The sequence below is a fragment of the Notolabrus celidotus genome, chromosome 6 (assembly GCF_009762535.1).
Source record: "Notolabrus celidotus isolate fNotCel1 chromosome 6, fNotCel1.pri, whole genome shotgun sequence".
NCBI classification, from domain to species: Eukaryota; Metazoa; Chordata; class Actinopteri; order Labriformes; family Labridae; genus Notolabrus; species Notolabrus celidotus.
Genome location: NC_048277.1, coordinates 14,194,459 through 14,208,591, shown reverse-complemented (window position 1 = coordinate 14,208,591; position 14,133 = coordinate 14,194,459). Strand labels below are relative to the sequence as shown.

The 14,133-nt window shown below is 42.5% G+C and overlaps 1 protein-coding gene across 3 annotated transcripts; it reads right to left on the bottom strand.

Annotated features, from left to right (window-relative positions):
• Positions 1-4,643: 4,643 nt before the first annotated feature.
• On the bottom strand, positions 4,644-12,701 carry igf2b (insulin-like growth factor 2b). 3 transcript variants are annotated; one of them, XM_034686275.1, is made up of 4 exons: positions 12,418-12,701; positions 11,372-11,537; positions 9,734-9,915; positions 4,644-8,250 (listed from the first exon to the last, which is right to left on the bottom strand). In XM_034686275.1, the coding sequence occupies exons 1-4, from the start codon at positions 12,490-12,492 to the stop codon at positions 8,011-8,013; spliced, it is 663 nt and encodes a 220-aa protein (XP_034542166.1). In that variant the 5' UTR covers positions 12,493-12,701; the 3' UTR covers positions 4,644-8,010. The 3 variants fall into 3 exon arrangements, with proteins under 3 accessions (XP_034542166.1, XP_034542167.1, XP_034542168.1); XM_034686276.1 differs by having other exon boundaries at positions 11,387-11,537; XM_034686277.1 differs by lacking the exon at positions 12,418-12,701 and adding an exon at positions 11,705-12,126.
• Positions 12,702-14,133: the final 1,432 nt, after the last annotated feature.

The window sequence follows — 14,133 nt, the reverse complement described above, 5'->3', positions numbered from 1 at the left end:
GACGAAAACACCAAAAGCCTCAAAATTGCAAAACTTTACAAATGTGGCATCTGAATCGCTCCATGTTTGGTGTGTGAGTAGGCTGCATGGATCCTTCTCATGCTATCGGACGAAGACCACAGACAAACACTGATGTTATGAAGTTGTTTTTCTGTGCCCAAATAGTTTGTTTTTGTCTCATGGTGCCAAGCTGTAATAAAAATGTGATATACGCTATGTACATTTCTAAATATATTTCAAGTATGAAGACAATTCAAGACATGTAAACATTTGAAAAAAACACTTCAAACATGCACTTCTAGAAAATTCAATGTATTGTCCCAATGGGGTGTATCAGCAGGCACAAGTGGTGAAATTTGGACTTTCTCCTGGCAGCCCATGCATAAATTAAGTACAAAAACATGAACGTGTCAGAAACCACATTTGATTTTGAAATTAATTGATTCTATTAATTATCTCTTGGCTAAAAGGAGGAAAGAAACAATTACTGTTATAGCATTTCTCTAAAGTGATCTTCCAGCAATAGTCTATAGTCTTCACAAACTCATAATGTCCACACATTGTATTTGTCATACAAAATCCCAACTAAAGCACATTCTGGGCTGTGTGATGTTAATAAGAAGATCCAGAGACACCATAGATCAGAAAAAAGAAGACAACTGTGCATGCACAGGCACCTAGGCTGAGCTATGAAGGTAGAAGGTTAGAGATGGATAGAGGTGTTGATGTTGGTACTATAATGTGAAGAAATTAGTAGTTGCCAGTGGAGGGTTGCAGGCTGAGGTTATAAGATTGTGGCCTGGCCCCTTGCTAGTTTTTTTTTATTGGCAGCTGTGATGAACTGAAATATATTCACTTAAATCCCCTGTGAGGAGTTTTTAACGCATTGTGAAACAGATTAAATTTGATGCTGATGCCTCTTTATGACCTACAAAAGCAAGCAAGAACAGCAGCTACATGTATATGATCAACAATCTTAAATATTTAAATTTTAAATGCCAGAAACTGCTGCAAGGGTGGCGGGGCAGATATTGGACAACATGCCTTTCTTTACATTTGTAACAGCAGATACAATATGTGACACATTCAACCAGTAAAAGAAAAAAAAAGTCCCAAAATTCTACCTTTCTATGAACAGATTAAAATCAGCAAAGTTAAAAGATGGATATCTTTGCTCACAGGGGGCACCAAAATTGTCCCAAACAGAAAGTTCCTCACTGCAACTTCTCGCTGGAAGATGCGGCTTAACAATCACCTACTACTGTTAATAATAATAATAATAATAATAATAATAATAATAATAATAATAATAATAATAATAATAATAATAATAATAATAATAATAATTCATAGAATTTATATAGCACTTTTCTTAGTACTCAAAGTCGCTTTACATAAGATGAAAACCAAAGAAAGAAAATAAAACACATAAATAAAAACAAACAAAACAGGGACAGAGGTGGGGCGGGGGGATAGGTCATGTGTGGTATGCTTTTTGGAACAGGTAGGTTAATACCTAATACCGTTTTTTGTGAATGTGTGATGAATCAGAAGCAGATTTCCTGATGAAATCTGTACCAGACATAAATGCTTGATCAATTTCTGCAAATAGAAACTGAAAAAAAAATGTTGAACTTCACTTTTGAACCAGTTTTCTACTTATTTTCAACAGGAAAATGTTCACTGGACTACTTTGAAGAATTACCTTCACAATAATAATTTCTCTCCTTCTTTGAACCAAAAAATAAACAACTTCTCAGTAGTACAAGACCAAATTATGTGTTGACGTGTTTATTTTGTAACCCTTTCTTATCTGGTTGACAAAAGGTTGAAATTCGGTCTTTGTTGTCAGACCTAACTTCACCCTGTTTCCAACCAAATTCCTAATCTGAATCATGGTCAGTGTGTCCAGGTTTCTCCTTTTGCACATTGTACCTGAGCACTCTGCACCCCACCCCCCACTTTTCTCTCTATCCACCTAAACCAAACTGAATATTTTGAGTTCTGAGAGACACTTTTCACCATGCTGTGAGGGAATGTGTTGAAGGAGAAAGTCTGGAAAACATCAGGACCAGAATGTCCTATGGTTTTAAAGAACTTGCAGGAGTTCTTGTGTATGAATGGACTAAAAGCAAATCTTCGTCTTTTCTCCTAACACAGTTTAAGCATGCTTTTAAAACCCACAAAAACTTCCACTTTATTGTTAATGTGTCAGAACCTACGGTTACATAATTAGGAAAGCCTCCTAGCCGATCCTGGTTGATTAGGAATCAACAATTAGATAGTTTTGTGGGGCACTGAAGAAACACAATCCCCTCTTTATACTCTGGCTCTGCTGTAACCACCTCGGAGCTCTAAAGGGATGCAGATTGAGTCATATTTTACTTTATGAAGTTAAGCACTTTAGCGGAAATTAGCCAAATGATTATGTTTTGGTGTAATTAATGAGAGAAAGAGAGTGCTGGGGGGCAAACGCACCACACATTGGAGTTTTGACTACTCCCGGGGGACAGTACAGTTTGTCCTGGCTGTAGCGGTTCTCTGGTGTGACCCCCTTTCCCTTTGATTCTCCCTCTCTCTGTCTCTTTCTCTCAATCTCACTCCCCTCACTCCATCCCTCTTTTCAGTCCATGGCAATTAGGGAGGCAAAGTGGGAGAAGAGGAATGTGTGAGCACGCTTTGTGAGGATCGGTAGAAAGAGAGAGGGAGTACAAGGGAGAAAGTGAGAGATAAAGAGAGAGGGAGAGATGAGAGAGACACACAAGAGGAGGGGGAGGAGAAGAAAGCAGAGGAGAAGGACCGTCTTAATTGGCCTGTGTGGCCACGCTGGGCTGTGATGGTCTGGGCTTGCCAAACCTTGTGCCTCAATAGTTGGCCTGGCCTTACATGCATCCCGTGCATCCGGCCAACCACAACTAACTCTAGTGTGCTCTTTGGCAGTTTCCAATGTCAGGCCTGGGAGAGTTGTGCCACCCACATCTACACCCTGCTCCACAGTTCAGGAGGCCTCTCTGATGGGGATAGATGCGTGGGTTTTGGTTTACGGTTAATTTGCCTCCTCCATGTTAGTGTAAGGTGGCATTGTACTTCCACTTATTAAGGATAACCTTCAAGTGATTTCCGTGCTGACATTCTAAATATAGATGAAAACTAGAATTTCATGCACCTAGATAAGCACTTGAACTTCAACATTGTTCAGCTCTGTTAAGAACACCCACACAATATCAGCTTTGATCATCTTGACAAGATCCTTCCAACACATCTATCACACTCACTCACCACCCGGGAAAACAAGTGATGATTTGGCGCTTTGGGGCCGGTTCGGCTTGTTTTGGTTGACTTGTGTCGTGCCAGCCGATGCTCCATCAGGCACAGTAGTGACGTGATGAGACCTGAGGGACAGAGAGTCCCTGATCTCATTACCAAACTCTGGAGAATTATTCTATGTATAAACACCTGCAGGGAACAGGCACAGTCCCAAAGCACAACATACACACACACACACACACACACACACACACACACACACACACACACACACACACACACACACACACACACACACAAACATACACACATGCACACACGCAACTGCAAGTACATTCAAAATAGTAAGGAAGTGGCAAGTGTTTAGTTAGGAATGACAACTGAACAACACTGAACTTATAATGAATTTATCAGAAAGAGGTTATCAGTAAAACATGTTGGTGCATGTTAAGTTTTTGCATTGTTTGGTGTGAACATGTGCAGCTTATAAACATCTTTGAGAAACAAAAAAATCTTGATTGTTTCTTCTAACAGCATGTTTTTTCCTTCTCTCAGGGGATAAGACCCCTTAGTAGGCCACTGAGGTTTAATGGGACAGACAAAGGTGATTCAATCAAAGAATTTATGACCAGAAATGTAGCTCATTTACAAGGACAGAAAACTGATCTCTACTTTGGAAGAAAAAAAGTGATTCATTTCATTACTGAAAAGCAGAATGTTGCACAAGAGCCAAAAAAGGAGATTTTTGTCTCTCCTACTAGTAGAGTTCAATCTGTTTGATGCCAACCTAAAAACACAACAGAGAGCTACAGTAAACTCTGCTGCACTAAGAAAACCCCAGAGGCCAAAACTGCTTTATTCTGGGAACAAAGACACTAAACTGTAAATCTGCCCGGTAACAACATTCCCATGAGTGGGTGTGTGCATGCATGTCAACAAAGAAAGGCCGAGCCATTTTTGGAATATGCATGGAATAATTTGAGACATGTTAGTTTCTAAACTTAGCCGCTGAAGTGAAGCTTGCTCTAGTAGTTAGCGAGCCGCTGGAGGATGGAGAGATGGGGCGACAGATGGGTGCTTCAGAGGCAGTGAGAACAGGAGAGTGGCATGCTGATTTCTACTTTGCTATATCACAGAGCAGGAGACAGACAGACAGGACACAGGCATAGATGTAGGGGTAGAGTGGGTGAGAGGAGGAGAGAGGGTGCTAAAAGCAACTCTTTGCAAGGCCTTAAGATGTAATAAATCATTTACAGAGCACATAGGGATTAATGATAGAAAAAAAACTCTCAAAAATGGCTCTAAACTCACACCAGAAAGTGTTAACACACATCAAACACAGGATGAATGAAAAGCACTCAACCTTTAAGACTCTGTATGTTTGATAAAATGTTTTTTTATTGATATTAAAAATGAAAGTACATGAATTGTGCATTTCGGACGTTCTAGCGTGCAGAGGTTAAATCAATAAAATACACACAGGCTGAGTGAGCTACTGACACAGAAAAAGTTGCCATTGCTCGGCAAGATATCTCTTCATATTCAGCAAAAAGAAGTGGTTGTCTTTCACGCCATTCATAGGAACACTAGAGTCGCCTGTTTGAACATTACAATGGTGAATGAATGCAGTCCTAGCAGGAAAATATAGAATAAAATAGAAAACAATATAATAACAATAATATTAATTATAATAATAATATAATATAATTATAATAGCAATTGCACTGCCTGCTTTGTTGCACAACTGAAGTAGAATATAATCAGAGACAGGACGCAGCTGTGATAATTGAGATCTTTCTGACAGAAAGAAGATAAAAGTATTCACCACAGCAGGGCAAGTATCCATTAAGTCTCCATTTCATGGGTGATACATGGCATGAGGAGGAAGCATGATGTGGCACTAAATGACCTTGTTTCTGACATGGGCTTCAGTGGTTTGTCACGGACAGCTGTATCATTGTGGGCAGGTGTGCTAACCCTTCCACAACAAGATTATCACTTACACTCAGCATGTACTCCACATCTTAGAGAGCATAGCTTGTTTTTGTCTCTTCTTTTTTAGTTCCTGAGTGCTCCAGAAATGGTTTAGCGTGATAGCCCTTCTTCAAATGCATAATGGATGGATAATTGGAAGATTGTTGAGGGGTGAATGGCGGGCTAACAACCCTAATTCCTTTCCCTCGCCATGCAAATACAGAAACATAGTGTTGATGCATAAGATCAGCGATAGATAGAGAGAGAGAGAGAGAGAGAGAGAGAGAGAGAGAGAGAGAGAGAGAGAGAGAGAGAGAGAGAGAGAGAGAGAGAGAGAGAGAGAGAGAGAGAGAGTGGTACAGTGAGGTGGTACGATGATACACTTTCTCTTTGAAACACAAAGACCTTTAGGTGACCTTTGATGGCATCACAGCAACATCCTAACCTTCAATTAAGGCATCAACATAATAACTTGTGTAAGACACATGTAAGCTCAACCCCTAAATCTACAAACTGACCGGACATTAATGGCTGTGTGAGCCAAACCGACAACAACATGAGTGGCACTGTCACATGGGCAGGATGCTCCTTAGAAGATCATAGGACACCGTGCACAATTACAAAGACATGATTTAATGAAGAACTGATCACCCCCACCCCAACCCAACCTCCCCTCCCACCATCAATACTAAAGTGACTTTAAAACATAGTGGGTTTGAGTACAATCAATGTTAAACAGTTATTTTTCACTCATTGATGCTTTCCTTGTTCACAGATCACCCTGACAGGCTTCCGGACTTCCATGCAGACCAACATATTCAGAGTATGTGCCTATTTCTGTGACATAACATGCCAAAGCTATCCAGGCTATGCTGCTGTTAAAATATTAATTTGAAGTAACTATGGCAGACGAAAAAAGGAAGAAAAAAAAGACATTATTTTTGGTACAAAGCATCTACAAAAAAGCCTTACAACTCCAATTGGAAAACAGAGATCAAACAAAGTAAAACCGTCAGTTGAGCATCAGTGCTACGTATATTATTTGGACCAATTTTTCAAATATATTTTATAACAAAATAAATAATGCCTTTATACAGTGCCCTTATTTGTATTTCAACAAACAAACAAAAAAGCTTGGCGGCTCATTACGCAAGATACAGCTCAGACTAAAGGAAAATAACACAACGTCCCTGGAAACTAATTATATATCTATATTTATATATATATATGTATATATATATATATAGATGTATATATATATATTCAAGTATTTGTTTTCAGGCAAAAGCATGTGAATACTACTGATATACAATAAAAATAAAATGTTAGTTGACATTATTGCTGTTTTTTTCCCTTTGAATTGTAATTTTGTGCCTTTCTTTAGAACTGTAAAATAACCTCAGAACAATAACCATGGAAACAAAAAAAGCCTAACTTGGAAAAACAGGAATGTCACGGTACCAGAAACTGACAGGGTTTTCCTTTTTTCATTGAAACATTGATATGAAAAGAGAACAGAAAAAAAGACAAAATAAAATAAAATCATCATTATCCCACTTCCTCTTTGTCCATGCCATGTTACTTCCTGTCAGAGCAGTCTGCAAAGCCATGGCAAACAGAAAGGACTGTCCCAGAACTGTAGTACTGTCCCAATCCAGGCGGTCCACAGTGTCCCTTATGTGTCCCCACACTGCTCCCTGCGTGTGGCAGCCTCAGAGGGACAGAAGAGACAGGGACCGGGTCGCAGGTCCCTCTTGTCCGCTTGCACTGGCAAGCTAGTGATGAGCAGCCGCTAGCACTCACTGTGAGCCGAGACGCCGACACAGCCCATATATTTTTCTCAGTGACACTTCCCCCCTTGACATTGCCACTGTCAGGAGCTCCCCCAAATCCTTTTTTTCTCTTTTAAAGTCACACTTTCCTTAAAACGGAAAGTTTTAATATTCATTCAAAGAAAAAAAAACGTGCTTTTCAACCTCTTCTTTGAGTCCATTCCCAAAGCTAGCACCATGACATTTTTTTAAGCTACACGTTCATTGTTCATAAAAAAATAGTGCCATTTTTTTCTTTACTTTGACGTAATCCGTGGCAATGTGCAATTTTGCAGACTCTTTTCTGCTTTTTGTTTGTGATCAAAAGGTGCTGGAACAGGAATCTAATTTTACAAAATAATTCCTTACAGTGTGGAAGTCCCTTTATAGGTAGAGGTGCAAACTAATAAGAAAAAGAACTAACAGATTTTCGTTTTTGCCTCAGGAAAGATGACGTGGAATGGATTCTTTCATGCAAGCTGCTCTTCACTTTCAGTTGTCTTCCACAAGGACAAAAAACATTCCTCTGGGTGTCCTCTTGACACTTGCAAACCCCAGATCTCTTTCATCTTCTTTTCTCCTTTTCCCGTTTCTCTTTTGCTTAAGGATCCACCTGAATTGCATTCAGCCGAATTGTTAACTTTTTGTTCATCGTTTGTGTTTGTGCCTTTTGTGTCAGTGACTGAAAGAGAGATGGAGTTCAGACGGGAAGAATGTGAAGGCATGTTTGTGTGCCAGAGGAGGGTTGGTGGGTTGGGTTGAGGGGGAGGCATTAGAATAGGGCGAGGGGGTCAAGAAGTAGTGGATGAGAGCATGGGGGGAGGGATTGGTGGGCTCGGACAGGGCAGGGGAGGTCAAAGAGGACTGCCACAGAAATGACGTCAGAGACAAAGCTATAATCCCCTAGTCTTTTTTTCTCCCTCCAAACTCTTGTCTGTGCAAAGGGCTGGCAGCGGGCTCATTTGTGGTTGACATAGTTGTCCGTGGCGAGCAAAACGGGCGGCAGTTTGCTGGGCAGGCTGATCAGTGGCCTGTGGAAGATCGCCTGCTCCTGGGCTTTGATCGTCTCCGCATGCCTTCGAAACTTTTTGGCCCTCAGGATGGAGGGGACGCCCCTCCGGAGCCGCTGGGCCGCCTTCCTCTGCCACACCTCGTATTTGGAATACTTCACGGTCACATGCGGCTTTCTTGGGACTTCCTATTGTGGCGTGCAGGCAAAAATGGAGGGAAAAAGGGAAAAGAGGGAGTCAGTTCATTAGCAGTGATAAGATGCTGTGCATGTACTTGTTACAATGGAGAAAAGCCTTGTTTGTTTAGTGAAAACATTCAGTCATTGTTAGGCTGGTCAAATGGAAATCAAATGTCATTCTTACAGCGCTAAGCGTCATAACAGACTCGCCCTGCCTCCGACTGGCCCTTGTTTTGGTTTCCTCAACTGAGAGAAGCTGTCAACAAGTGCTTAGTTCAGCCTTTTTAACATACTGTCAAAGGGAAGGGCGGCCACCCGCCTCATATACATATGAGGAGCAAACGACGCGCTGAACTGACTAACCTCCACAGAATGAAACCACATACACACATTATAAATTAAAAACACACAGCTCTTAAACAGAGTTAGATGTTAGCTGAGCACCAGAGATTGAGGCAAAGTGGGGGTGGTAGAAGCAAGGCTAGAATTTATGCGCGAGTAGCCAGTGCTCCATGTGAATGGCTTGTTTTGGTCCTGCCACTTCAGGAGTGTTTACCCCCCTTCTTTCACTGCAGGCCTGCTCAATAGCCTTAAGAACAGCTGGCCCTGAGAGCAGCCTGTACCCATCCACTCTCCCTGCTCAGAATAACTAGGGACATGCCCCAACTAATTCCCCCACAGCCTCTTTTCTTGCATTTCAGTAGATATGCATTACGTTTCTAGTGACATTTGCCTTGTTTGTGTAATCTTTCAAGCCCTGGGCTTTACTAACATGTCAAACCAGAAACATCAAAAACATCTTCCTTGTCCTGTCTTAAAGACAGTCTGGAGGATACCTGGAAAGCAGCCACAGCTCAGTCTTGTGACTGCAGTGAAAAAGCCTGAAACGCTCTGCTAGTTCTCTGCATGATGGTGACATAATTTTAAGAAGTTCTACTGTCCAGTTCAGGTGTTTAGGCCGAATGGACCAAAATGGATGCCAGTTTCAGAGAGCTTGCTGTTCCGTGACAAATAATCACACACTCAGAACACACTGTTTTGTTTGGCCCAGCAGTCTTCACCATCTGACAGACTTTCTCACAAACACGCACACACACACACACAAGCATACACACACACACACACACACACACACACACACACACACACACACACACACACACACACACACACACACACACACACACACACACACACACAGAGAGACACTGTCTCAGTGTGTAAGTATGACTCTGCCTTTTCCTGAGTACAACGTGCTATGGCTGTCTCGATAATTTCCACGGCGGTCAGCACTTTACATGGAAGGTAACTGCTTAGCAATGGCCATTTAACGAGATAAACCTGTCTCTGCGTGGGTCTCAGTGTGTACATGGTGTCGGGGACATGTGGGTGAGGCTCAGAGGTGAATAGAGGTGCAGGAGATGTCAGGACAGATAGAGACGCGGATTAGCAGCATTTCCCATACTGGCGTGTTGTTGTTGATGAGACGTACCTGCTTTAGTGCGGGTATCACCGGTATGACCTGTAGAGAGGTGGCCGACACGTCCCTTTCAGACTTGGCGGGTTTGGCACAGTACTGCTCGAGCAGGTTGAGGTCACAGCTACGGAAACAACACTCCTCTACAATCCCACGGTTCTGGGGGCGTCGGTTGCTTCCCCTGGTGGTTGGCCTACCTGAGGAAGAAGACAACAAGGGATGAGGAAGGCCACAACACAAGCAACAGTTATGAATCTGGGTTGTTTTTCCAGGATTACTTTGATAAATGTAGAGGCCCACTGGGCAAAGAGGATAAAAGGAAATCTATGACCGACTGCAACAAATCTTTTTGTTTGTAGAGGATAATCTGATTAGGGTTATCTGGAAGTCCTTTAATGAGTGAATACACGAGTAAACATGCTGCGCCGTAGACACCAACGAGACGGACAGCTGAGCTCTCAGACAGACCTTTGAAAGAGCAAATACATAAAATGGAAACTCTTCTTTGACCTTGTCCTTTGTCGAGTCAGCAGAGATAATAAAGAGGATGAGGAGGGTAGGAGAGGGAGAAAGGGCAGAGGTGGAGAAAACAGTAGAAAGGGGATCAGTGCAGAGAGAGGGAGAGGGTGTGTTAGGGCCAAGAATGCAAAAAAAAAGAAGAGAGTAAAGACAAAAGAAAAAAAAAGGTGAAGAAGAATGCAGTGAAAACTATCTGTGCCTTGTTTGAAGTCCTGTGCCTCACATAATGTTGCAGAAATCTCATGGGAGAGAAGGCGAGATTTGGTTGCAGGAGGAGAACATGAGAGAGGGTGATCCAGGAGGGAGAAGTCAAAGAAGAGGAGATTGAGCACACTGATGTTTCCTTAAATTGGATAATGATCGTTCTAATGAGAGCGCAGCTTCTGAGGTGAAAAAAGCAAACAAAAAATTCCCTGTCTGTCAAAAAAGACAGGGGTGGGACATAGTGAGTATCTTTTTGTATGTTTAAGAAGAAAGTGCTTTCCCCATGCAAAGACAAGGTACGATTGTGGCAAAGACTGTGCAAACAGAAGCTTATCCATTTGAGGATTAACAGCCACCACAATGCATTCCCATAATGCTTTACAGCTATTCCCATCATCACCACAATGGAAGCAATGATCAGAATTGATGTTAATGATCCGTCCTCTTAACCTGACATCAAAAACACACACCCCTCCTCCTACCCCCCCCCCCCCCCCCCCCCCCCCCAAGTCATCAGTGTGGTCGCCTGGCCTGGGAACACTGGTGCTGAGGTGACTGGTATGCCTCTTGGGGTGCTATTACTTTACTGGTAAACAAGCGGCCCATTGTGTCTCGCGGGGTCGTGTGTGCCTTCACAGCTCGCCGGCCTTTCATATGCAATGAGAGGTATGGGCTGCAGGCAGAATGCGCACACTCAGCAGAGCAGCCTGGACCAGGTCTTGAGACACACAGCTGGCTATAATCTCCCTCTAACACTCTCTCGCTTTCTGAGTGTGTTTGTGTGCGTGTGAGAAAGACAAATACCAAACACGCATACCGCACAGCCTCAGACAGAGCGATAGTCTCAGCTATCAAAACAGATGTGAGACTCGATGGTGGGACAAAAAACAGCCAAATAACATTCGCCCAGCCCTTTGTGAGAACTTGTACCTCTTTGAAACGTACTGAAATAGAAGCCCCTGTCTTCACAGACGAACTGCAGCGCATCCACCAGCTCTCCCCCACACAGCGTCTCCGCCGAGGACATTTCCACAAAGTAGAGCGCCAGAGCCAATGCAATGAGCAGCGCTCGACTGGACGAAGACATCCTCTGGACCTTCAGACAAGAACACACATGTTAGAATACGTGATCAACAAATGCACTCAGACACACATGAATGATGTGATGACACATAGCAATTCTCTAAAAAAAAAAAAAAACAGATGACAGCCAGATGTTGCCTTTCAGAGTGATATAAGAGGATCCACTTTTTACGCACTCACTTCCAGCCTTGTACAACATGTACGATACCCAGCGTTATATGCGGCTTCTTTGTATTGACCTAGTAACTCAGAACGAGCTTATTGCGTGAGACATACTATGTCCCTCAACCCCATTTAGACCGGTATCAGTCGCTGTCACAGCGACGCACCTGGAAGAAGTGCTTATTCTGGAGGAAAAAAAGAGACAGTATCTCTGTCTTTCTCGCTCTTACACAACTCTGCAAAAGTTGCAAGACCGGCTGCTCGATAGTTAACTATCTGAAAAGCCAGACTCAGCATATATTTTCCCCTTGCTCACCCTGAGATGAGCTCACTGACCCTCAGAAACTACCGCCCCCTATCTGCCGATAAATGGACCAGCTGTTTTCTCCAAGTCCTGCGAACGGGATGCCCCATCCAGAAAAGGAAGCTTATAATACATCTCAACTGTTATTCCTCTATTCTATAAGGTAACCTGTTGCACAGATGCATTAAGGCTAAAGGATCTCCCCATGTCATTCATGCATATTGAACTTTATTCGTTGCATGCTAGTTAAGATTTGTCCGGTTGCTTTTCCTGCACAAAATTATGTGTTCAATGCATCTTGCTGCGCCCGAAGCGGTTTTCGCGAGTCTTAAGCCAAGAAAAAAACCGTAACAACCCTGCCAAAGGTCTATCAACAACCGCACAGCAAAACCGGTTAGTATAAAAGTATTTCTCTCCGTCTCGTTACCTTCATTCTGCTGCCCTCCGTTCTCCGGCAGGTGTGGCAAAGTGAGTGGTGTCCGTGTCTTTGCTGGGTCTCCATGTCAGATGGCAGTAGTCAAAAACGTTGTGGGGTTATTTGGTTGAAAAGATTGCAGGTGAGTTAGTTTCCCAGTTGGGGCGGCTAGAAGGGATGATGTATGCTGTCCAGAGACCAGGCGGCAGGCGACAGGCAAAACTTGTCGATTTGAAGTATTATATACTAAAACACGCCCACAACCTACCCCTTGCTCCTCCTCTTCACGGCTGGTAAGAAAAAAAAAGAGAAACGGTCCAGAGAGGTTTTATGGAAAAGTGCTTAAAGGGAGAAAAAGCAAAAAGAGAAAAAGAGGGAAAGGGGGAGAGTAAGAGTCACAAAATATGGAACAATTCCATAGGCATTTTCCACGTTTACGCGCGGTAACCTACAATCACAATGTTTACACACAGGGCGCAGACTGAACAAGAATAGACGTAATTCCTCAGACTTCAAGAAAAATGTCAAAGTCTCCGCTCTACTGTAATTAAGATTAACAGTCAGAGTGGGAGCAGTGTGGTCAGCTCTCTTGTGACTCAGGTGGAGATGTAGACACGGTAGCAAGACATATCTGACCTGGGACGGAAGGTTGGTCTTTCCCCACCTGAGGGTGGGCATGATTTGGGGTTGATACTGTGGGAGAGGAGGATGCTGCAGCATCACCAGTGACTGCTCGACAAAAAAATCTGCATATGTTGTAAGTGCATATGCTGCGCCATAGTAAAGCTGCATGATTAAATTATTGTAAATATATTTCATGTGGTAACTCAAAAATGATATTGATAATACACTAAGAGTCACAGCGTGGAGGACAGAAATTGAACTCTTGTCCCTCACAAGTCGGGCATTAAAGGTTTATCCATGTTTTATGTGCAAGTTTACTGTCCGCAAAATACGATAAGTTCGAAAAATGAATTATAAAACCCCAATAGGTGAGTTTTTCTTCATACATTTGAGTCAGGGTCCCTTTATGTAAGTGTGGCCCGTTCAGAAGGTTAGGATGTTGATAACTCACCAGGCTGAGACTGACACCTAATGGTCAAAGTAGTGAACCTCCGTTTGTTTGTCTCTGATTTCAGCAGGGTAAGAGGGCTCTATTGTGCTGATTCACAGCCTCTTACCTGACCACCAGGAGCTCTGTCCAGACAACTCAAGTTTGTCTGGGCAGGGTTCCTTTCAGGATAATTAGCTTCATTAGTTCCATATTCTCCATCGTCTCAGATATCATTCATGAAGTAGGCTAAATGTGTTTGGTTGGATTCAGCCACTAGCTTAGGTACTTTTCGTTTAGGTGATTATGCAACACTTTTTTTTAATGGTGTTAAATACCAATTTGATTTCAGTGTCTTAATGTCTATGTCATTTCTGATAATCTATGTCATATGAAGAGGAATTTACTGTTCAAATATCTGTTTTTATAAATCCTAAAACATTGCAAAATATCCCAGTGTGGCTGAGGGCAGATCATAATGGACAGTGATTATAGTAATGGGCTCAATATGGATCTTTTGTAACATTCAAGTAAAATCAGACAGGTACAGGCTGCTGGACAGCCCCCTCTTGTGGCAGACAAACGTAAACCACACACATCATTAAAAGTTTGGTCTGATCTCCAAGAATTACAGGACTGAAAACTTTATCTGTCCTCTTACATAGGACAGCAGGATG

Bases quoted from the DNA above. Each gene is read 5' to 3' on its own strand.
- igf2b (XM_034686275.1), bottom strand. From the start codon at position 12,492: ATGGAGACCCAGCAAAGACACGGACACCACTCACTTTGCCACACCTGC. The intron at 11,538-12,417 runs GTAACGAGACGG...TCTTGTCTGAAG, and splicing joins CGGAGGGCAGCAGAATGAAG to GTCCAGAGGATGTCTTCGTC. The intron at 8,251-9,733 runs GTACGTCTCATC...ACGCCACAATAG, and splicing joins TGATACCCGCACTAAAGCAG to GAAGTCCCAAGAAAGCCGCA.